The 23272-nt window shown below is 46.3% G+C and overlaps 1 protein-coding gene and 1 long non-coding RNA gene across 2 annotated transcripts in view; one reads left to right on the forward strand and one right to left on the reverse strand.

Annotated features, from left to right (window-relative positions):
• PROSER2 (proline and serine rich 2) overlaps positions 1-23272 on the forward strand; it is a 36031-nt gene that overhangs the window by 613 nt on the left and 12146 nt on the right. The window contains 1 exon segment of the mRNA XM_045060862.1: positions 10509-10725. Coding sequence (XP_044916797.1) covers positions 10588-10725 — 138 coding nt within the window. The 5' untranslated portion in view covers positions 10509-10587.
• LOC109501319 overlaps positions 4984-23272 on the reverse strand; it is a 39613-nt gene continuing 21324 nt past the window's right edge. Inside the window, exon 4 of the long non-coding RNA XR_002743654.2 lies at positions 4984-7562. This is a non-coding gene — a long non-coding RNA (uncharacterized LOC109501319). The remainder of the gene's footprint in view (positions 7563-23272) is intronic.

Below are 23272 nucleotides of genomic sequence, written 5' to 3' on the forward strand. Positions count from 1 at the left end.
AGGGGAGCCCGTCAAAACCTGGCTCAAGCCTGCCCAGAACATTACGCGGACCAGGCAGATAAAATGTTTCTATTGTAGCAAACAGGGTGGACGAGACCCCGTTGGGCCGGGGCTGGAGGCGCCGTAAGCCCCGTGTTACAGACAGGTGGGTCCCTTGGCAGTACAGATCGGGAAGCCGAAAACCTCCGAGCTCTGGCGGGCCTGTGGTGGGAGAAGTAATCCTGGGTTTGAGAAGGCTTGTTTCGGTCCTTACAACTCACTGGCGAAGGCTGTCCTGCGTGTTTTATTTTTAACAAGGATATTGAGAGTGACAACTCGAAAGAGCATGTGCAGGACCAGCAACGGCTCCACGCCGCGTCTCTGTGTGCGTCTGCGCGGGCGCGGCGCGGGGCGCAAGGCGGAAGCGGAGCTGTTCTCAGAGACCCCCACGTGCTGCGATACCCGCCGTGAAGTCATTTTTAGGGAGTCAGCCTGGTACATTATTTTTAGGGGAGAAATGAAAGGGTTCGTTTAGTCTAAGAATTTCTGTTAAAGCCCTAATTAAGTTGAATAATAGAAAAGAGAATGTCTGTATTCAGTTTCTGTCTCACTTCTGGATTGGGTTAATAAAACAATAGAGGGAGCGCCTGGGTGGCTCAGTCAGTGGACTGTGCAACTCTTGATCCCAGGGCTGTAAGTTTGAGCTCCACTTTGGATGTAGAGATTACTTAAAAATGAAATCTTAAAAAAAAAAAAAAAAAAGTAAAGGGGACCCTGCGTGGCTCAGTTGGTTAGCATCTGACTCTTGATTTCAGCTCAGGTCATGATCTCACGCATGGTTCCCGGAATCAAGCCGTGAGTCAGGCTCTGCACTTGACAGCATGGGGCCTGCTTGGGATTCTCTCTCTCTCTCTGCCCCTCACCTGAGCTTGTTCTCTTTTTCTTTCAAAATAAATAAACTCAAAAAAAAGTAAAGAGTTGGTATCATTCATAGCTTCATCTCCTAGTTAATATCTTGTTAGAAAAAACTCATTTTTAACACACACTATTTATATAAAAGTAGGAATTAAGGCAGAACCAGATAGGAATGAAAAAAGTAGGACTCCTGCCGTTTTTGTTCGAGTAAATCAGAGCTAAGTGCCTATCATCTCCTTTTGTGTTCAGATGAATGAATGTTGTGCAGAGCTACTAGCATTAAGGCCAACAATGGCTATTTTGTGTTTACTGATTATTTCATCTAGGAGTGTGTACATTCCAGTAAAAATGGCTGTTCTCTTTATTTTCACCCACTGCTTAACCATATGAAAAAGCCCATTCATGATAATGAGCTGTGGTGACTCAGAAACAGTTCCCACTGTGAAACTCGTTCATTTTTAATGTTCTTGAAGGTCAGAACCTCCCCCCATACCTTTGAAAGCAGCTTGGCTTTTAAGTCATCATATTGAGATTTCTTGGGAGAGAGCTTTAAAGATAATTACTTTCCTAAGATTGTTTTCCTGCGTTTTGGAACAAGTCTTTACAGAATTCCTGTGAGTGGACGTAGGGGGCCTGAGCTGACGGACTCAGTGTGGAGAGTGATTCTGCCCATTACTCATAGGTGTGCACACTGACCCTCCCTCCTGCACAGCCTGACGTGGGAAGGGGGCTGTCTCTAGGATTATTTCTATCCCTTTCCCAGCTAAGCTGTGCTTCTGCTGGCTGAATCTTAGCACTGTTGGTAGGTGGCATCTAGACAGAGTGAGGGTCTGAACCACAGGTCCGTGGGGTTCAGCATCCTTGGACACAATCCGGGTCTTTTCTTTTATGAAGAGTTTACCTTGGCAGAGTGGGGGCAGTTCTCTTTTTTAGAAAGTGTCACAAAGGCACACTGAGCAAAATTAGCTCCACATCACTCGGTTAAGATGGATAGTTTTTCCATTCATGTTCAGCACTAACAAAGGCAGCGATCACCCTTGTGGTTTTGTGTAGCCTGTCTGGAGGGCATCTGAGTCTTTCTTGTAAGGTGTGATTCCCTTCCCCCACCTAGTGGGTATAAAGCCGAATAGTTGAAGGTGAGGGAACTTCGTATATTTGTTCCGGCTTCGATTCTTCGGTAAACTGGATCAAATCAACCTTTCCGTGGTTAATTTCAAGCTAAATTGTAATCCAAGAAAAGTTTATCTTAAGTAGTTTCTCCTTCCTTTGAAAGCACTTCCCTCCTGCATTGCCTTGGGGTTTCTAGACTACACAGGTCTCTCTTCTTCCATCATTAAGTCGGAACCCATCTGTCCCGCATCGTTTCCTTAGATTCCGGACCTTTCACACGTTTCCCAGGTGATCCAATGATCTGATGAATCATTCCTCTCCAAACTTCCAGGTCATCTTCCTTTTCTGTTTCTCCAGCAGAAGTGAGGTACAAGCAGGTGTATACTGTAGGACAGTCATGTGCCCACCTGTCCCTGCCACTGGCCTGTGTCCCTGGGTATGGGTGTAAAATACAGTGTTTTGTGTGTGGGTGGGAAATTGATGTAAATGGAATTGTGCTAAGAATCTGATTATAACGTTTCACTGAATACATTTCAAGACTTCTCCCTGCCACTGTCCAGTTGATTGCTTCTGACTGGTATACAGTATTGCATAGGAAAAGCGTCTACCAGGGTTTGATTATTCTTGGAGTCCCTAGTGGGTGACGAATCTAGATTCCCACCAGCTCTACTCCGCAGCAAGCAAAGTTCCCCTGTATTCCTGGAGAATTCCGACGGCGTAGACTGAGCAGTGGGATTTTTGGATCATAGGATGTAGTTTCACTAATTAAGCACTGCCAGACGGCTCCATGGAGGGGTTGTATTAATTTCACAGTCCCCAACCGTGGGACATGAAGGTTCCTGTTGCCCCACATTCTTGCTGGTATTTGTTATTTTTTAGTTATCTAATTTTTGCCAATCCAGTAGGTATAAAATAATGACGTATGGTAGTTTTAATAGTTAATAGTTTTAACTTCTAATTCTTTTGTTCACCAGTAACATTAAACATCTTTCACTTCTTAGTCACTTGGATTTCTTCTCTGTGAACTGCTTAATCATATTCCTTATTTATTTTTTTCCTGATGAGTTTCCTGTCTTGTTATTGTTGGTTCACAAGAATACTTTGTATATTCTAGCTATCAGTTCCTTCTATGAGAGGGTAAACCATCCTCTACCAGCCTGCCTCTTTTCTGTTAGCATTGCTTACAGTGTCTTTCATTTTTATGTAGATAGATTCATTGCAATTGCAATTTTCACCTGAGGATTTGTGTTTTTTGAGTCCTCATGAATAGAAATCTCAACGGAGCAGAATAGGAAATTCAGAAATAGAACCTACCGTGTAAACATTTAGAAATAACATTTAGTCGGGGCGCCTGGGTGGCGCAGTCGGTTAAGCGTCCGACTTCAGCCAGGTCACGATCTCGCGGTCCGTGAGTTCGAGCCCGCATCGGGCTCTGGGCTGATGGCTCGGAGCCTGGAGCCTGTTTCCGATTCTGTGACTCCCTCTCTCTCTGCCCCTCCCCTGTTCATGCTCTGTCTCTCTCTGTCCCAAAAATAAATAAACGTTGAAAAAAAAAAAAAAAAGAAATAACATTTAGTATTTCAAAACAGTGGAAAAGATGCATTTTTCAATTCATGGCATTTGAGTAACTGCATAACTGTGGGGAAGTAGAGCTCTCCTTCACACTTCACACCATGTAAATTCAAGTTGGATCCAATCTTTAAATATGAAAAGTGATGGGGCGCCTGGGTGGTGCAGTCGGTTAAGCGTCCGACTTCAGCCAGGTCACGATCTCGCGGTCCGTGGGTTCGAGCCCCGCGTCGGGCTCTGGGCTGATGGCTCGGAGCCTGGAGCCTGTTTCCGATTCTGTGTCTCCCTCTCTCTCTGCCCCTCCCCCGTTCATGCTCTGTCTCTCTCTGTCCCAAAAATAAATCAAAAAACGTTGAAAAAAAAAATTTAAATATGAGAAGTGAAACCATAAAAATGCTAGATAGAACACATAGGAAGTGTTTTCTTGACATCCTTAGAATAGGAAAGGCCTTTCTAAGTCTGCAAAATCCATGAGGTATAAACCAAAAGATTGATGAATACAACTTTATAAAAATAAAAACTCTCCAAGTTAAAGTACAAATTAAGAAATTTAGGAGTCTTCTGGTTGTTCGTGGCTCTTTGTTCTTCCGAATACATTCTTCCTCCTTTTTTTAAGTCTCTAAAAAATTAGAAAACCAGCCTGTTGGATTTCTCTAAGAATAGCTCTGTTGTGATTTTGATTATTCTATTAGCTGCACTGTCCAATAGAACTTTCTAGGATGATGGAAATTCTCCAGTAATTATTGCTTGACATACAGCTAGTGCAGCTGAGGGACTGAATATTTTAATTTAATTTTAATTAATTTAAATTTAGGGGCTCCTGGGTGGTTCAGTCAGTCGAGCATCCGACTCTCGATTTTGGCTCGGGTCATGATCCCAGGATTGTGGGATCAAGCACCACGTGGGGCTCCGTGCTGAGTGGAGCCTACTTGAGATTCTCTGTCCCCCTCTGCCCTTCCCCCACTTGCACTCGGTCTCTCTCTCTTTCTCTCTCTAAAAAAACAACAAAACAAAACATTACTTTAAATTTAAGTAACCACACATGACCAGAGTTCATTGGACAACCCACATCTATAGCTTCAGTGCAATTCAATTTTAGGAGAACAGCTCATTTTTATGGTATTGACTCTTTTAGTCCTGAATGTGGTTATCTCTTTATTAGTTCCTTACTGACTTTCAATAATATTTTATTATTTTTTCCAAAAAAGTTTGCACATTTTTTGTTAAATTTATTTTTTTTGTTACACCTATTTCTAAGTAATATATACATATACACGTATATACTTTGTGCAATTTTGTTTTATATTATTATTTTTTATTTTATGTTATTTTAAATGTTTTTTTAGTTATTGTTTCTGGCTAGCATATAGAAATTGACTTTATTATATATTAATTTATATCTAGTGACTTTGTAAAACACACTTGTTGATGCTAATAATTTATGAGATTTTTGGAGTTTTCTACAAATACCATAATTACCTGTAAATACTGACATTTTTGTTTCTTCCTTTTTGATCCTTATGCATTTTTTTTTCTTGCCTTATAGGTGGGGTAGTACTTAAAATACACTATGCAGTAGAGGACAGCAGTGGTAATAATGGGAATGGTTTTAATGTTTTGTCATTAAGAGTGAGGTTCGCTGTAGTTTTTGTCATTAAGTGTGATGTTTGCTGTAGTTGTTTATAGATACCTTAAATTTGGGTTAAAAGAAGTTCTCCCCTCATCCTTTGTAAAGTTTATAAAAAATTATGCCTAATATTAAATTTGTCCAACACTTCAGCTATGCTAAATCTTCTGTTTACCCCCATCCACTTGAGTTTTTAAATTGCTATGAATTTTTTTTTCTTTAAAAAAAAAAAAAGTTCAATTTGGTTCTTTTTTAAATTACCCTGGTCATTTTGTATGATGGGACAGTTTCCTTCTGCCAGGAAGAGAGAGTCCTCGGAGGTATTTTCATACCGCATTCCGCATCTGAAAACCATTTCAATGGGCCAACCAGGCTATCTCGTCCAGCAGACCCTGGAAATGAGGGTTTCTCCATGGGGCTTTGCTTACCTTCTCTCGCCTCGTAGCTAATCAGTAGGCTTCTCCTAGTCCTAAAAGCAAAACAAAATAGGTAAACAAAACCAATGAGTCAAAATACCTTTCTCCAACCCAGTAGTTCCTGTAGCTACTGCCTTTTTGTCCTTCCTGTCACACCTCAACTTTTTAAATTTTAATTCCAGGGAGTTCACATACAGTGTTACATTAGTTTCAGGTGTATGATACAGTGATTCAGCACTTCCTGTACCTGGCGCTCGTCACAACAAGTGCACTCCTTAATCCCCATCACCTATTTCACCCACCCCCCGCTCCGGACATCACACCCCAGCTTCTAAAACAGTTCACTATGCACCCCACTCCTCCGTCCCCACGTTCGTCTGCTGTCGTGTGCTTTCCGCTCGACTGTCTCTGTACTGCTAGCTCTTTATAAGGTCACCTTGGTTGGTGAGTTCAGTGGACAGTTTTTGGTCCTTAGTCTGTTTCGCATTTTGGCGGCCACGGTTCACTTCTCTTTTTGTTCTTGAACTGTACTCCCGCCCTGCCTGTTAGTCATGAAAATTTCAAAATCCCGTCCCTTTAATCTCTCACGTTTTTCTGTTCCAGCCTTATGGCCACAGCAGTTTCAAAGTCTTTATATCATCTCTTAGGTGAACTAGGGAAATAACTTGATAACTGCTTTTATTGCCCCTGAAATAGATTATTTATTGGATCGTGAGTATATGCAGCATTCAAAACAGAAAAAAATACACACGCTCAGGCTTTACCCTCACAAATACGTTCAGTAGGTCTAGGTCAGATACCTCGCTGAATTAAAAACCAGTGCCTGTATCAGGTTCCCGTGTGGGAAAGGTGACTCTTACCCATCAATTTGTTGTCTGCTCACTGTGAAGTAGGAAAATAGCAAACATCTAAAGAATATGCTTAGGCCAGAGAGGAAGGTAGGCCTCAAATTGAAGCATGTATTGATTGGTAGGGAAAAAACTTGAATTATGAAGCCTTTTTGGGAATGGGTTAAAGTTGATTGCTTTTAGGAGAATGGTCAAAGTGCTGTTCCAGGATTAATCCCGTGAGAACACAGCAACAGCACAGGGAAGAAGGCAGATGGAGAAGCTAGGACAGCAGTTAGCTGGCTTTGCCATCACGTGGGCACCGGGGAAACTGGTCCCAAACTTGGTGGTGGGACTAGAAAAGGGGCGGATCCATCTGAAGAAGTACAGGAGGGCTGGCTGCTGGTTGATGGCGAGTGGTGGGGAGGGGCAGGCCTCAGGGACATCTCCCAAGCTGGGTGTATGTGCCACAGCCAAAAGTCACCATGTCTGTGGATGGGCTTTGACTGGCATCATTCATCTTTGGAGGTTGGGGTGCTTTCGGATGCATGATGGAAAGACCTAGCTCCTGAGGCTGTTCTGTACACCTGACTGTAGCTATTTGGAACTGAGATGGGGCGGGGTGACGGTGAAGGTGGGCTGCATGCTTGATGCCTCCAGGTCATCGTAGGTCTTTCTGGAATGCATGGGGAAGATGAAGAAGAGGAGCTGCCTTCCTCCCTTGTCTCCAGTGCACTCACCGGAGGGTGTTCACTTGCCTAAGTCCCACAGCCCCACCAGCCCCACCAGGTCTCGCAACCCCAAATAGCCTCTGTCCTCCCCACCCGCAATGTTTGGCAGATGGAGATTTACTAAGACTATAGATCAGTTGTGGCCTTGACCTCCTTCTCTCTGTTCAACTGATATACTAGACCTCTCCAGAGAAGGACGTAACTAGTAAATAATGAGAGATAAGCACAGGAGGTATGAGAGAATAAACAGGAAATGAGCACCCGTGTCTCAAATTCCAGCTCCGGTGGTGTTGGGCCTGTCGGGACTTCTCAGCAAGGCTGGTTCTGCTCCTCTGGTAGAAGCTTCTTCACCTGTGGGGTCTCTTCATCTCCCTTGTTGTGAAGTACGCTGTTTGCAAACCCAAAGAGTGAACCCATGGTTGGACAAGGAGGCTAAATATTTTAGGGTGGTAATGACCATCCCGGATTCCTAGCTGTGGTCACTCCTGTCAAACCTGTCTGCCCCGTGTGGCGTGCTACTTCTCTCCTTCCATTCCCTTTCCAGGCCAGACTGGAGAAGGAGAGAGGGCTGCTTCTTTGCCCTTCCTCTTCAGAAAACTTAGCTCTCTCCACCGCGGACCGCCATGGATTTCATATTTCCCTAGGACCAGGGAGCCCCTCGTTCTTAATCCTTCAGAGACCACAGAAGATTGCCACATTGAGCCTGTGAAGGACATCAGACCAGCGTTTTCACTCTCTCCCCGACAACCTCTGCCTTCCGGGGAATGCTGGTTAGCTTCCTCATGTTCTTTCAAGGCAGTAATTTGTCCAAGTCTCAAGGTTATAGTTTTACCATGTCAGAATAGCTTTTAAAAGTGTAGGAACACAAGAGAGAGGTCTGCTCTCGAGTGGTGTGCTAAGTTAGCACCCTACGGCCATCCTGTGAGCGCCTCAGATGCTGCTCTTACTGCGCACAAGCACAAAATTCCAGATCTTTCCCCGTGGACGTGGACGAGGCATTTCCACCTGGTTCCTGCCTCACATGGGGCTGAATCAGCATCTCCCTGGCCCATCTTGCATCCCCCTGTTGTATCTGGGGAACTTAGTGACCCACATCTCCCTCCTCTCCTTGGAGCATGACTTAACTGTAGTTCAGGAAGGAACTAGAGCAGAGTCAGTGGGTAGGAATGTGCAGATCAGAAAGAATCGAAGCATCCGCGTGCTTCTTGCATTTCCTGCCCACCTCACCCAGGCCCTGGCTACTCACGGTCCCAGCGATGGGGAATGTTACTGGCTGTGTGGACAGTTTAGATAAGGTCTGTGTATTGTTGAGGCTTGCTTACTATTAAAAAATTTTTAAACTTTTAATGTTTTCTTAAGTCTTTTTGTTTTAACATTTGGAATAATGGCCAACTTTCAAAAAGTGCATATATGCCCAGAATCTTCTGTTCCCTAGCCTTGCTCTTAAATTGCCAGTTGAGTTGGGCTGATTCACCTGAAGAATGAAGAGAAACCAAGAGGACTAGTTCCAGTTTTGAGCTGTTCTAACACCTTTGGGATTTCCCTAAAAGATCTCACAGTAATTTTTGAAGTGTTTTTAGTTTTTTAAATGTTTATTTTTGAGAGAGTGAGCAGGGGAAGGGCAGAGAGAGAGGGGGACACAGAATCTGAAGCAGGTTCCAGGCTCTAAGCTGTCAGCACAGAACCTGATGCGGGGCTCAAACCCACGAACTGCAACATCATGACCTGAGTCAAAGTTGGACGCTTAACTGACTGAGCCACCTAGGTGCCCCGTAATTTTTGAAGTCTTAAGTGACAAAGTCCACCTAAAGGTGTTCAGTACTGATTGAGCTTTCTCCGCAGATGTTCGTGTTTCTATTAAAAATAGAAACACACACACACACACACACACACACACACACATACACACACAGTTGTGCTGATGGATCTCTGAGCTCACATACCCCTCAGTATTCTTAAAGGGGCTTGTAAGGCCACCTGGCAGTATTTTCAGTTTAGGAAGGAAGAACATGGGCTTGTATCTCTCCACTTGCCATAAGCCTCCACAAGAGGCTTACTCCCTTATTCCCTATTAATCTTGTTTGGTCTTCTAGAAGGTTTTGTTGAACTCAATTGTCCATTGTTCAGAGACTGAGCTGAATTTCCTGCTAAAAGAGTCAGAGTATGAAACTAAGGGGCTGATAGGGGGAATTTCAATGTCTTTGTTCCTGAAAGTAAAAATATGAACTTCCTTGTTGTGTTAACTTAAGGTACCTTAGTATCTTATGTAGAAATTGCAAGAGCATCACAGCCTCCAGAGAGTCTAGAATCTCAGAGATGTCAACCAGACTTCCTTTCACAATTTCCTAACTTGTCACTTTGCTCAACTCTGAACTGCAGTGAAGCTGGAAAGGAACCGTAATTTTGTGGTGTCTGAGGTAGAAAAGACTAGAATCAATAATCAGCACAGGGAAATCCTGAATCTGAGTGTGAAGGTACATGAAGGTGCTGGCCCTAGGTATAAAGGAGGGGGTCAGAACATTACTCTATCAAATTTCCAGCACCAAAGTCATTGTTAGTGCATCCATCCATCTTTTCCTTAAAAAGGATTCTCTTCCTGGCTCTCTGCCCCTCCCCTGCTTGTGCTCTCCCTCCCTCCCTCCCTCTCTCTCTCAAAAATAAACATTAAAAAAGTAAATAAATTGGGGTGCCTGGGTGGCTCAGTCGGTTGAGTGTCCGACTTCAGCTCAGGTCATGACCTCACGGTTCGTGGCTTTGAGCCCCATGTCAGGCTCCGTGCTGACAGCTCAGAGCCTGGAGCCTGCTTTGGATTCTGTGTCTCCCTCACTCTCTGTCCCTCCCCAACTCATGCTCTGTCTCTCTCTCTCTCTAAATCAACATAATAATTTAAAAATTTTTAATAAAAAATAAAGTCTATTAAAAATGATTCTTACATCTTCCTAATGGAAAGGGATGTAAAGGAGAAATGAAAATGAGCAAACAAAAATTAACTTAGGGGCTCATAATTCCCTTTGTCTTTTTAGAGTTTATTTTTAGAGAGAGAGAGAGAGCAGGGGAGGGGTGGAGAGAGAGGGAGAGAATCCCAAGCAGGCTCCACGCTGTCAGCAAAGAGCCCGATGCGGGGCTCAAACTCACAGACCCATGAGATCATGACCTGAGCCCAAGTCAAGAGCCCGATGCTTAACCAACTGAGCCACCCAGGCGCCCCTGATTCCCTTTGTCTTGATGGTCGAGGCTGCGAACCCCGATGACCGTGACCCACGCCCAGCCTTTCGTCTTGGGACTGAGGCCCGGGCTCCCTAACCCTGTCCGCCTGTGCTCCATTTCTCCACAGGTAGCTGCTGCTTCAGCATGGGACGCGGGCCCCTTCCCCACTCCCTGTGAGCGGCCTGGGGGCCCGGGGGTCCGCGGGGATGCCTGTTAGCCGCCAGCAGTCAGAGTCTTCGGAGATGGAGCCGGACGCATCACCCGGCGGCAGGCTCGGCCACCTGAGCCGAGGGGGCAGCTTGGAGAGCGGAAGCAGCGGTTCCCGCTCCAGGAGTGTCACGCTGGTGAGTGACCGTTGGCTGATTCTGTGCTGGCCCCCCGCCTCCCGGAGGCACGTCTCGGGGCATCCTCTGGGGTTCGCTAGCTCGGCGGCGTCTCCGCATCCGTGCTCTGTCAGGTGGCATCTGATTCGTCATCGTCGTAGGGTCTGCACAGACGCCGAGCCTTGCGCTCGGCAGCCAGGCGGATCTCGCAGTGGTGGCCGGTGACCCGGCCGCCGAGAGGAGGCCGAAGGACACCGGCGGGGGCCTGCTGCCGTTCAGCTCGCGGAGGGTTGAAAGGAGAGAAGCGCCTCACGGGGCAAAGCAAATTCACTTCGAAGCGGATTTTTACCTCTTTGCAAATACAAGTGCTTTTGCATCCATCTCTCTCAGGATCCAGGCCCTTACACAGCCTGAGAAAGCTTTGGGGACGTTCACAGAAAGGACATTTAGCTTTAAAGGTGACCCGTCTGCACCCCCTGTCCCTCAAGATACTCATGTTGCAGGAGAGAGACGTTTGTTTTCATGGAGGGAAGGACAGGAGCGAGTTAATGTTGGCCGCACTGCGAATGGTCTCTGTTGTTTATCTCAGGCCCTTCTAGTGGGAGCGGAACTTCCTTCAACCCTAAAATTAACCCCAGTTGTGTTGAATATAAGACAGATATGGTGTAGAGAGCAGTTAATAGTAATGATAGAATTTATAGACTCCTATTTGTATGTTCTTTTAAACCATCATGGTAACATGAAATGTTATCTGATTTCGTTCACCAGAAGAAAAAATATAGTACAAATTACTCTCTGAATATCCAGGAAACCGGAAGTCCTTAATAATGGAGAAGTATGTAGAAATGACAGATGAACTTGGCAGTAATTAGCAGAGTGTATGCTCCAAAGTATCACGAAGCAGCCTGCTTGGTAGATGGTGTTTCTTTTTTTTTTTAATATTAAAAAAATTCTTTTTCTTAATTTTTTTTATGTTTATTTTTGAGAGGGAGAGAGACAGAGTGCACGCAGGGGAGGGGCAGAGAGACAGGGAGACACAGAATCTGAAGCAGGTTCCAGGCTCCGAGCTGTCAGCACAGAGCCAGACATGGGGCTTGAACTCGCAAACAGTGAGATCATGACCTGAGCTGAAGCCAGATGCTCAACTGACTGAGCCACTCAGGCACCCCCATTTTTTGTTTTATTTTAAAGAGACAGAGTGCACAAGCTAGGAAGAGGGAGAGAGAAAATCTTAAGCAGTCTCCATGCTTAGCACAGAGCCCAACACGGGGCTCAATACCACGACCCTGGGATCATGACTTGAGCCAAAATCGAAAGTCAGACGCTCAACCGACTAAGCCACCCAGGTGCCCCTGTAGACAGTATTTCTAGGACTTGAGGTGGTGACTTAGGTCCTATAGTCTACGGGACCACCCGTGCCAGTGGTGATGGGAAACAGTGTCGAGTTTTCTCAGACGCCCCATGGTAGCTAAAGAAATGGGTGTAGCATGTTAGCAGTCAGGGTATTTGAATTATTTTCTTGTTGAACTTGAGTCTCTTAGTTTGCTTCGTAGCATGGCCTCTTTTGTAGGAGAATGAAATAATAAATAACCCCCCTCCATCTCCTCCTGAGAGAGACCACAATCCCACGCATGTCAAGTGCTCTGAATTTCAGAAAGGAAAGCTGCTGTGTTTGAATCTCTGTCCTGGTCACATAGGGTCACTCTTCATGCTAACCAGTTAATGCCCTCTTTCATCAAGTCTTAAGGGTGGCTCACACTCACATGCTCCAAAGACATACAGGACTTGAATGACCTCTATGTCCCATGAGGAGTGGCAGGAAATGACTTTGCTCCACTACCTTCTGTCTCTCTTGTGTGTGTGATTGACTGGCAGCTGGGGGCCACCTTCCAGGTGCACAGCCAACAGATAGGGGAACATGTCCTTCATTCCCAGCAGGTGATCTGGGTGGTGCATCATCACCCAGGCTTAGAAGACTTAGACGAAGATGAAAAAGGGCCTCTTTCTTAGAGGGATCACGGCTACCAGAGTACCCGCATGGTGTCTTTACTGGAAGAAGCAAGTCTGTAAAGTGAACTCAGGAGTTTACAAGATACTGCCATAGAAACTACAACTTTCCATAGAACGTAGGTATAGGCAGACGGGACGTTAAGGTCTGTCATCTGGCAAATTGGGAGACTATGCGCCATGTTGATGCTTTGTCAGGATGTCATATACAGGAATACATCTTCAGGGATAAAAGCTCTTGTTTGAAGGGAGGTACTCTTAAGTGTCCCTATTAAGGGATATGATTAAGTATCAGTCCCAGAGTCACAAAGAGAAGTGACTTATTTTGAAGCCTTTTTTCATGGGTATTTATTTTATGTTTATTTTGAGAGAGAGAGAGAGAGAGAGTGAGCACACAAGTTGGGGAGGGGAAGAGAGAAGGAGACAGAATCCCAAGCAGGCTTCACACTATCAGCACAGAGCCTGATGCGGGGCTCGAACCCACAAACTGAGAGATCATGACCTGAGCCAAGATCAAGAGTCAGATGCTTAACTGACTGAGCCACCCATGCGCCCCTGCCATGGCCATTGTTAGTAATATAGTAGAAATATCACGCGCCTGGGTGGCTCAGTCGGTTGAGCGTCCGCCTTCGGCTCAGGTCATGATCTCACAGCTTGTGGGTTCAAGCTCCATGTCGGGCTCTGTGCTTACAGCTCAGAGCCTGGAGCCTGCCTCTGCTTCTGTGTCTCCCTCTAGCTCTGCCCCTAGCCCACTCGCATTTTGTCTCTGTCTCTCTCAAAAATAAATAAACATCAAAAAAAAAAAAAAAAGAAAGAAACATCATTAGATTCAAAAGGTGAGAGAGACTATAAATCTCTTACACTTATAAGTATCAGGAGGTCAAGGTGGGGGAAGTGAGGACAACATTAACTACCTCTAATAAAGATTTATGAGCCGTCAGCATTGGCCTGCAAGGTTTCATGGTGAGGTTGAATAGGCATCAGCAGGACATTCTCCAGTATACTTATAATTTCTCTCAAAAAAAAAATCCTTATGCATGTTTAAAGTTACTTTCTTTTTTACTAACCAGTCTGTATCCTAAAAATCAGCTCAGGATAGTAATAAACACAAGGGCATTAGAGACAAGCCCAAGTTCACATTCAGCTTTGTCTCCTTTGTAACCTGGGATAAGTTATTCAGTGAATTTGTCCATTAGTTACTTTCTTCATTAGTTAAAAAGAGGGTGATGGGACAGTAATTCTTTGCAAGGGACACCGTAAGGACGAACTGGCCAGCACGCAATCGGGCTTACTAACACCAGCCTCTTTGGCAGGCGCCCTTGTAGCTTCCAGGCTGCATGTGATTCTGCTTCATCCTGCTGCCTCTTGTTGGATTTGGTATCTCTGTCTCATTAGTAGTCTTCAGATTTTTTTCTTTGGGATGAGACTAAAGGGAAAACACCCCTTCCCCCAGCATCTCGCAGAGTTCCTAATTCCGGCAGTCTCCCTCTGGGGCAACGCTTTGAACTGAACTTAAAGAATGCCCGCCCTCCACAGTTCTTTTCAATCTGGTGATGTCCTGAAGCAGCACGGTGATGTGTCTGACGCATCTCTGCTCCCCCCAGTGCCCATCACTATACCTGATGGAGGATAATTGTGGGCACGGCGTGATAGATTCTACTTTCAGGAAGTGCACAATTAAATTATATTCTTGGGTGCCTGGGTGGCTCAGTCAGTTAAGCGTTGGACTCTTGGTTTCGGCTCAGGTCATGATCTCATGGTTTGTGAGTTCAAGCCCTACATCGGGCTCTGTGCTGACAGCAGGAAGCCTGCTTGGGATTCTCTCTCTCTCTCTCTCTCTCTCTCTCTCTCTCTCTCTCTGCCCCTCCCCTGCTCTCTCTCACTCCCTCTCAAAATAAACTTAAAAAAATTAAATTGGGGCACCTGGGTGGCTCAGTCAGTTAAGCCTCTGACTCTTGGTTTCAGCTAAGGTCATGATCTCATGGTTTGTGAGTTCGAGCCCCGCATCGGGCTCTGTGCTGACAGCTCAGGGCCTGGAGCCTGCTTCGGATTCTGTGTCTCCCTGTTTCTCTGCCCTCCCCCACTTGTGCCGTGTGTGTGTGTGTCTCTCTCTCTCTCAAAACTAAACATTAAAAAAATTAAATTACATTCTCATGATATGGGCGTGACCACGTAGTTCTGCCACATACCCCACTTGACTACCCATTTCTGCCTGTTGGTGGACACGTCCCAGTCCTGTTTCAGTGCCTTCTGTGTGGACCCCTGCCTGTTTTCAAGCTATTTCCCTTGTGGGAGATCATCGAGCCAACAGTAGTTGTCCTCAGTTGTTACCTCACATTTGTGCATTTGCCTTAGAACCAGCACCCTGAAAATTTTTTTTCAATTTTTAGGCTTTTTTTTTTCATTTTTTTATGTTTGTTTACATTTGAGAGAGACAGAGTGTGAGCAGTGGAGGGGCAGAGAAAGAGGGAGACACAGAATCCGAAGCAGGCTCCAGGCTCGGAGCTGTCAGCACAGAGCCCAACGTGGGGCTTGAACCCACGAACTGTGAGATCATGACCTGAGCCGAGGTCGGACACTTAACCGACTTAGCCACCCAGGCGCCCCTCATTTTTTTTTTTTAAAGCGAGAGCATGAGCAGGGGAGAGGGGCAAAGGGAGAGGGAGAGAATCTCAAGCAGGCTCCACACTGTCAGCACAGAGCCTGACATGGGACTCACTCCCACGACCCTGGGATCATGACCTGAGCTGAAATCAAGAGTTGGATGCTCAGCCAACTGAGCCTCCCAGGCACCCTGGCATTTCACTTTAAATGGAACTGAAGTTTTCTAAACAACCGTGCAGCACTTGACTTTCACACAAAAGCAATATATTAGCAGCCAGCCCCTTTCACCAGAACCAGCTACACTATTAAAAAATTTGTGAACTTTTGGGGAGTCTAAATGTGGAACGGAGCTATATGTGTTTATTCTAAGTCATCAGGTCAAAAAGACCTTAAAATGCTCATCTTTTTTAGAATGAGAATCAACCATGGTAGTTTCTCTGCTTGCTTAATCCCTGACCTCAAAAAGACTAGTAAGGACAGTGCTTTTAAGCCTCTAAGTTGTATGGTGTTAAATGCGCCTCTTGGAGGGCTCTTTAAATAAGAGATAACCTAGTTCCGATTTATAGAAGCATTTCTTTTGTAAGCAAGGATTATTTTTGAAAGAAGATAAAACATTAATGCCTGATGTTAGAGTATCCTAAAGTTTTCACACACTAGCTGAGGGGTTGCCTGGGGTATAACAGATCTCTACTCTTTAGAAACTTTCCTTCTGAGCCAGTGCAAGCTAGAAATTAAAGTAGCTGCTAAAATAGGATTGTTGTGGCTCCCCACACGGCCACCGCCATGACCAGGGCCATTCCAAGAAGGCAAAGGATGTGGTCTTTATCGTCAAAGGGCTAGTTGTATGTGTATTTTGTTTTTCTTGTAAGGAATTCTTCCTCTGAATGCTTTATTTAATGGAAGGCATAGCTAGAACAAGAACAAATTGGCCAAATCCTGAAATACTTGAGTAAGAGGCAATCTTTCGAATGTGTTTCTGTTTTGTTTTTTCCTTTGAAACTTCAGGATGGCCTCAGTGCAACACAAGGCAGCACGTCTTTGCAAAGTTAAGTAAGGCGGTTCTGGAACTTGCTACCTCGGTAGGTGATACAGATCCAGAATAAAAATTTCAAGAAGAATTTGGAGACGTTCAGCAATGATGGCTGTTTAAGGGGACAGAGGAAGCTTTGGGTGTAGGGTTCCCTGTAGTCTTAACCCCGTCGGGCTGGCTTCTGGAGCATATGTCTCACAAAACTGCCCTGGGTGCCAGGGACAGAGGCTGCTTCCTGCTGCTGTGCTTGGGTGCCCCTTCTGTATGTGGTCCTGCAGCCGGCGGGCCTCCTGGAGCTTTCTCTAGGACAGAAGGTGACTGGCTGGTTGAACAGAGTGGGAAACTCTTAATACCCACAGCTCTTAAGAGACTTTTTAATGCACATATTTCTTTGAGGGCGGGCTGGAAACATCTCGAATTCCCAAGCATACCCCTTGTTCATTTTTATCTCCACGTTGGGCAAAAACAGTGATCCCGATTCATTCCTGGGTTTGTTTGGAGATTTACTACTCAGTGAACTGTCCTGAGACCCTCCCTTCTCCCTGAGCTAACACATGTTGTGGCCCTAGAGTCACATAACAAGTCTGTGATCAGACAGCATTTGCCAGCTCCTGATTACGCCCTTCCTGCTCCAAAAGCCTTTGATCAAGCCTTTTGGCCTCACCCGATCTTCATGGAATAAGAAGGTAGAGCAGTGAACACTGTCTGCGTGGCTGGGACGGGTGAAGACAGGGTCAAGCACAGCGACTGGACACAGCAGGGGCTGGATGATTTCAAGGAGAGGAAACAACAGAGGATAGAAAGGAGAGGCAGACTGGTCAGAAGTAACCCCATCTTCCTTGCCATTCTGGATCCTTAGCCTCGCTGAGCCCACAACTTGCTGGTCGAAGCAGCCATTTTACGACAAAGCTTGCATAGCTTTTATAAAAGTTAAATTCAGTAAACGTTTCATAAATGGCTGCTGCGTACAGGAGCACAGCGCGGTTGATGAGTACGACACGGTTTTCATCTTTTCGGAAACTCGCAATTCAGCGGCAAGTGTGAAGTCCTGGGACAGCGTGACGGGTTTCAGAAGGGATCTGGGAGGGCACACGATACCAGGCACGCGAGGTGGGTCCGTCCTATTGGAACTTCTTTATAATACTGCCTCTTGAAGGAAGCTTAAGGCCGCCAGGGAGCCCAGCTGTAATCCTTCGAAGCCATGGTTCTTTAGATCTGTAATCAAAACCGTGCACACATCTCCTCCCGCGCTGGTTTGTTTGTGTCTCTTTCCGGCCAGAAGTACAGGCTTGAGTTAGCCCTGGTGCAGAATCACCAGGGTGCCTGGGTAGAGATAACCATAATTAAGCCCTCAGACTGGACTGCGGGGAACGCCAGGGCACTTATGGTCTTTCTTAGGAGATTGCCAAGGTAAGCACGGCGTTTAAAGCCATGTCGGGAAGGCCACGGAGGCTGATTTCTCTGTGCTGCTCTCTGCCCCTGTTCTGCCTCAGCTGTGGGGGGCGGGGCGGGAGGGGATGTCTCTCATCAGCTTAGATTATTAAATCAGCAAAGCCTGACTCAAGCATCTGGAAGGTCATTTTTGGTGTGTGTAAAAAGAAAATGTGAGCATCACTTCACACTCAGCCAAAACAACTACTCTAGGCTGCCCACCTAAGAGACTGGCCGTGAAGAGATCTTGGTTCACTTCAAGAATATTTTTAGCCATCGTAATCTTGTTCCTGACTTTCTTTTTGTCTAGAATAGAGATGAGTTCTACTACTTCTTTTTTCTCCCTCATGAGGAGTTACCACAATTGTCTCAGTCTGCAGTAGTTAAGCCACATTTCTTTGTTTAAAAGAAAAAAGAAAAGAAAAAAGCCTCAGAACTTAATTAATTCAGTAGTGTTTTAGGCAGGCGTTATTTTAGTAGGAGTAGGGCTCCTCAACTTTCTTGTTCAGCCAAACAGAGGGGTTTTTTTTTCCGCTCCACACTCCCCCCAGAATGAAACTTCTGTCCCAAATCGGCACTCCCATGGGTGTATCGAGGATTGTTGGCTTTTAGAACTGTTGGTAACTTTCGTTATAAAAGTCCGTCACCCGTGGCACCTGGCTGGCTCAGTTGGTAGAACATTTGACTCTTGATCTCGGGGTTGTAAGTTCAAGCCCCAGGTGGGGTGTAGAGATTAAAATAAGATCTTCAATAAGATCTTCAAAGTCTCTCATCCAGCTTATCTGGATGTTCCTCTCAGAGCTCCGCTGGGACTAGGCAGACCTTTCTCCTGTCATCTTCATGTAGGAGCGTACAGACGTCAGCAACACCAGGACTTTGTCTTTCTCACAGGAGACACGTATAGCACGCGTGGCAATTACTCAAGTAGATTTAGCGTTTTGAATTTTCTGGTTTGAATATAGTAGAGATTATTTCTTCACGATCATAATATACATATTAGGGGAGAAAAGTATATACTCTCACGTTCTTGAAGTAAAGCAGTGTTTCCCCGGGAGGCTGACAGACATTGCCTGATGCCAACATGGCAGGGTCGAATGGGCGAGGTATGGTTCTCTACATAGTTCTTACAGGTCTGGAGATTTGTAGCCCAAATTGGTACATTACAAACACCACTGATAGAAAAGAAACTTAAGAGGCGCCTGGGTGGCGCAGTCGGTTGAGCGTCCGACTTCAGCCAGGTCACGATCTCGCGGTCCGTGGGTTCGAGCCCCGCGTCGGGCTCTGGGCTGATGGCTCGGAGCCTGGAGCCTGTTTCCAATTCTGTGTCTCCCTCTCTCTCTGCCCCTCCCCTGTTCATGCTCTTTCTCTCTCTGTCCCAAAAATAAATAAACGTAGAAAAAAAAAATTAAAAAAAAAAAAGAAAAGAAACTTAAAAAAATGTTCTGTTGCGAGCCCACTTCCTTCCAAACTGGAGTTTTCTTCAGTTCGTTTCTTCCAGAGAAAGCTGCTGTTTTCGTTGGTCCTCGCTTCCTATCTTAGTTCTTTGGTGCTGAGTTAGCAAATGCCGCTTCCCAAAAGCACCAGGGAGCCCCACTGCCGGGCCTCTGGCTTTCCTCCCTCCTCCACATGAGCCACCAGCCCCCGGCCTTGCTTGCTGCTGCTGTTGCTTTTCTGTATGTGACAGCTGTACTGAGGTGTCATTCATATACCACACGGTTCACCCATTCAAAGTATGCTAGTCAGTGGTTTTTAGTAGATTCACAGAGTTGTACAACCACCATCACCATCACATTTAAAACATTTTCATCACCGGGGCATCCTGGGTGGCTCAGTCGGCTGAGCGTCTGACTTCAGCTCGGGTCATGATCTCGAGGTTCACGGGTTCGAGCCCCACGTCGGGCTTTGCGCTGACAGCGCAGAGCCTGCTTCAGATTCTCTGTCTCCCTCTCTCTCTGCCCCTCCCCCACTCACATTCTTTCTCTCTCTCTCTCTCAAAAATAATTAAACATTAAAAAAATTATTTTAACGTTTCCATCACCCCCAAAGATACCCCGTGCCCTTTAGCAGTCATTCCGTGTTTCCCTCCAGTTCCCTCTCACCTACTTCCTGGCTGTACACACTTGCCTGTTCCCACCTCTGTGCGCTCCACGCACTGCCTCTTCCTCAAGGCCCGTCTCCCTCTCTCGCTTCCCTGCCTGGGGGATGGGCGGCACCAGCATCTCGGTGGGGGGGAGGGGAACAGGAGGAACAGACGGGGCATGTGCCCCTTTCCTGGCCCTGAAGACCCTGTTCCCCTGCCCTCGGCACTGGGCTCTTCTCTGTTTCTGCCTTCTCCTCCCCTCCCAGGTGCAGGCAGAGGCCCGGTTCATGTGGAGGGCAGCTTCTTGTCTGGGGAATCAGGCAGCAGACTGAACCCGCAGCTTTTTTGGGGGGGCCGTGCCCCACAGGTCAGCGCTCAAGGCCAGGCTGAGCACACAGAAGGCGCGTGGGCACACACGCCAGGCTCACGGCCTGTACCAGCCTCTAGCCCCAGGGAGAGACCTCAGGTGGGGTGAGGATGCAAGAATCTGAGTTTTGAGGACCCTGGCCTCTGATCTTGGATAAGTATGTCATTAGAAACAGAAATGAGGTGAACAAAGCAAAAAGCAAGAATAGACTAATTCTAGTCTCGGCCACGCCATGGAGTAGTTAGCAGCTATATGACCCTCGGAGTCATTTCATTGCCTCTGAACCCGGCGTCACATCTTCCAGTGAAGGAGCTGGACTGATTGATCGGTGTGTTGTGTCTTTCGTCCTGTGGGTCCTGGAATCTGTCTCAGAACACAAAATGGTTGCGTAGGGCCTGCCCTTTCTAAGTCCATTTTCTTTTCTTTTTTTTTTTTTCATAATATATTTTTAAATGTTTGTTTATTTTCAGAGAGAGAGAGCACGAGTGCCCACAGGTGGGGAGGGGCAGAGAGAGAGAGAGAGAGAGAATCCCCAGAGGCCTCCGCACTGTCAAGTGCAGACTCAGACTCACTGTTGACACAGGGCTCGATCCCACGAGCCGCGGGATCATGACCTGAGCTGAAATCAAGAGTCGGACACTTAACTGACTGAGCCACCCAAGCACTCCCTAAGCCTATTTTCCAAATGAAGTCTTACGTTGGGACTTCTTGCTTTGATGTTGGATTAGATCTGCGGGGGTTTTATGCTCTGTTCATATTTTCGCCCCTCACTTGGTGTCAGAAGTCGGCATGTGTCTTAAGCTGAAGGGCTGTTACAGGCCAGTTGCCCGTTTAATTTTACTGTCTGTACACCTAACCAAAGTAGATTCTCTAAGAAACTTGTGCTTAGCCCTATCGAAACGCTGAATTGGGGAAGGCAAAGTAGGAGGAAGAGTGTAGAGAGCATTAATATATTTCCTCAGACGTTTTATTTGATGATGGTTGTTACCACTATCACATCATCCTAACCACCCATGATGGTTGTAATTATTAATTACAGGGGCCTCTGTTATGCTAAGAGCACTAGTGATTTTAGACTTGCAAGGTTTTTCTGTTCCATCACTGTGCTAAACCACTCCGCCTGGAGAGGAGACACATTTGACATGTCTTACGGCGAGTCTGGGGAAGCAGGAGAGTTAGGAGGCTGAGTGCTGAATGCATAGGGGACAGGGTGGTCTGGCAAGATGGAGGTATGTGGGGGAAAGATGAGGCAGGAATGCCCTACACCATACACTGTGACCCTCCAGATGATCCCACCAGTGTTCAAGAAATTCTAGAAAAATCACAAAATGAACCGTGTCGCTGGATTTCGGAGGAAGCTCTCCTGTTCTGGTTGGCAGAGGACAAAGCAGACAGACATGGCGAGGAGGCAGCTGACGTTTCGGTCACAGTGACGAGACAGCCTGTAAGCTCTGTGGGTGGTTCAGGGGTGCCTCCCACACAAGGCTCCTCTTTAAGGGTGAACACCCTGGTGGGGCTGCAGCCCTGGGAGAGGGACAGCTACGGGAGAGAAGCTAATAGGAGGTGCTGGTTCTCTGTTTTATTTGTTTCTCTCTTTTTTAAGTTTACTTATTATTTATTTTGAGAGAGAGAGGGCAATGAGGGAGGGGAAGAGAGAGCACGTGAGTCGGGGAGGGGCAGAGGCGAGGGAGAGAGAGAGAATCCCAGTCAGGCTTCATGCTGTCAGCACAGAGCCTGACGCGGCCTCCAACTCAGGAACCATGAGATCATGACCTGAGCCAAAGTCGGACGCTTAACCAGCCGAGCCAACCAGGTGTCCCTGATTCTACACTTTAAATCTCTGTCAAATCTCGTCTCCTCCTCTGTTCCCATCACCCCTGCTCTAGTTTAGGTGACCCTTGAAGTCTCATCCAGGTTGCTTCCCACATTCGCTATTCCTCACACGATAGCCAACGTGACCTCTTTGAACACAGATATAACTGCCCCGCTGTGTTTGACTCTCACCCACTTCTTTCAGACTATTGGCAGATATCATTTCCTCACCAAAGTTTTCCAGATCAGACCCCTTTCCCAAAAGTGGGGATTCGTACCCATTTCCTTAACACCCTGTAGTCACCTCGTCAGAGCCATTTCTAGACTCTGAAGTAAATACCTGTTTTCCCATCTAAAGCCCTCTTTAGATGATCAACTAGACAGCAAGAACTTTATTTACGCTGTTGTATTTACATTGCCCGTGTTCAATAGATACTCAAATATTTGCATGTATGATTCAGTAGATGCTATGGAGTAGGCTGGAAGTGTGGTCACATTTAAATCGGACCATAGGGGCGCCTGGGTGGCTCAGTCGGTTGAGCGTCCGGCTTCGGCTCAGGTCATGATCTCACAGTCTGTGAGTTCGAGCCCCACGTTGCGCTCTGGGCTGACAGCTCAGAGCCTGGAGCCTGCTTCTGATTCTGTGTCTCCCTCTCTCCCTGCCCCTCCCCTGCTCATGCTCTGCCTCTCTCTGTCTCAAAAATAAATAAAAACATTAAAATTTTTAAAAATAAATAAATAAATAAATAGGACCATAAAGGATAGTTAAGAGGTGGCTATGCAGGGACAGGCACTGATGATGTGAACACAGGCACAGGAGATGTCAGGTGGTTTGATCTGATTAGAGTACGGAGCAAGAGTTGGCAAACTACAGCCTGTGGACCAAATCTAGGCCCCCACCTGTGGTTTTTTGTTGTTGTTGTTTATATATTTTTGAGAGAGAGAGAGCAGACAGAGCATGAGCAGGGAGGGCCAGAGATAGAGGGAGACATAGAAACCAAAGCAGGCTCCAGGCTCTGAGCCATCAGCACAGAGCCTGACATGGGGCTCGAACCCACAAACCGCGAGATCATTGACCCAAGCTGAAATTGGACATTCAACTGACTGAGCCACCCAGGCACCCCTGGACCCTCACTGTCTTTGTAAAGATTTATTGTAACAAAGCTAGACCCGTTCGTTAACATACTGTACATTGACACTACATGGGCAGAGTTGAGTAGTTGCCATGGTAAAGCCT

The sequence above is a fragment of the Felis catus genome, chromosome B4, assembly GCF_018350175.1.
Source record: "Felis catus isolate Fca126 chromosome B4, F.catus_Fca126_mat1.0, whole genome shotgun sequence".
Taxonomy (NCBI): Eukaryota; Metazoa; Chordata; class Mammalia; order Carnivora; family Felidae; genus Felis; species Felis catus.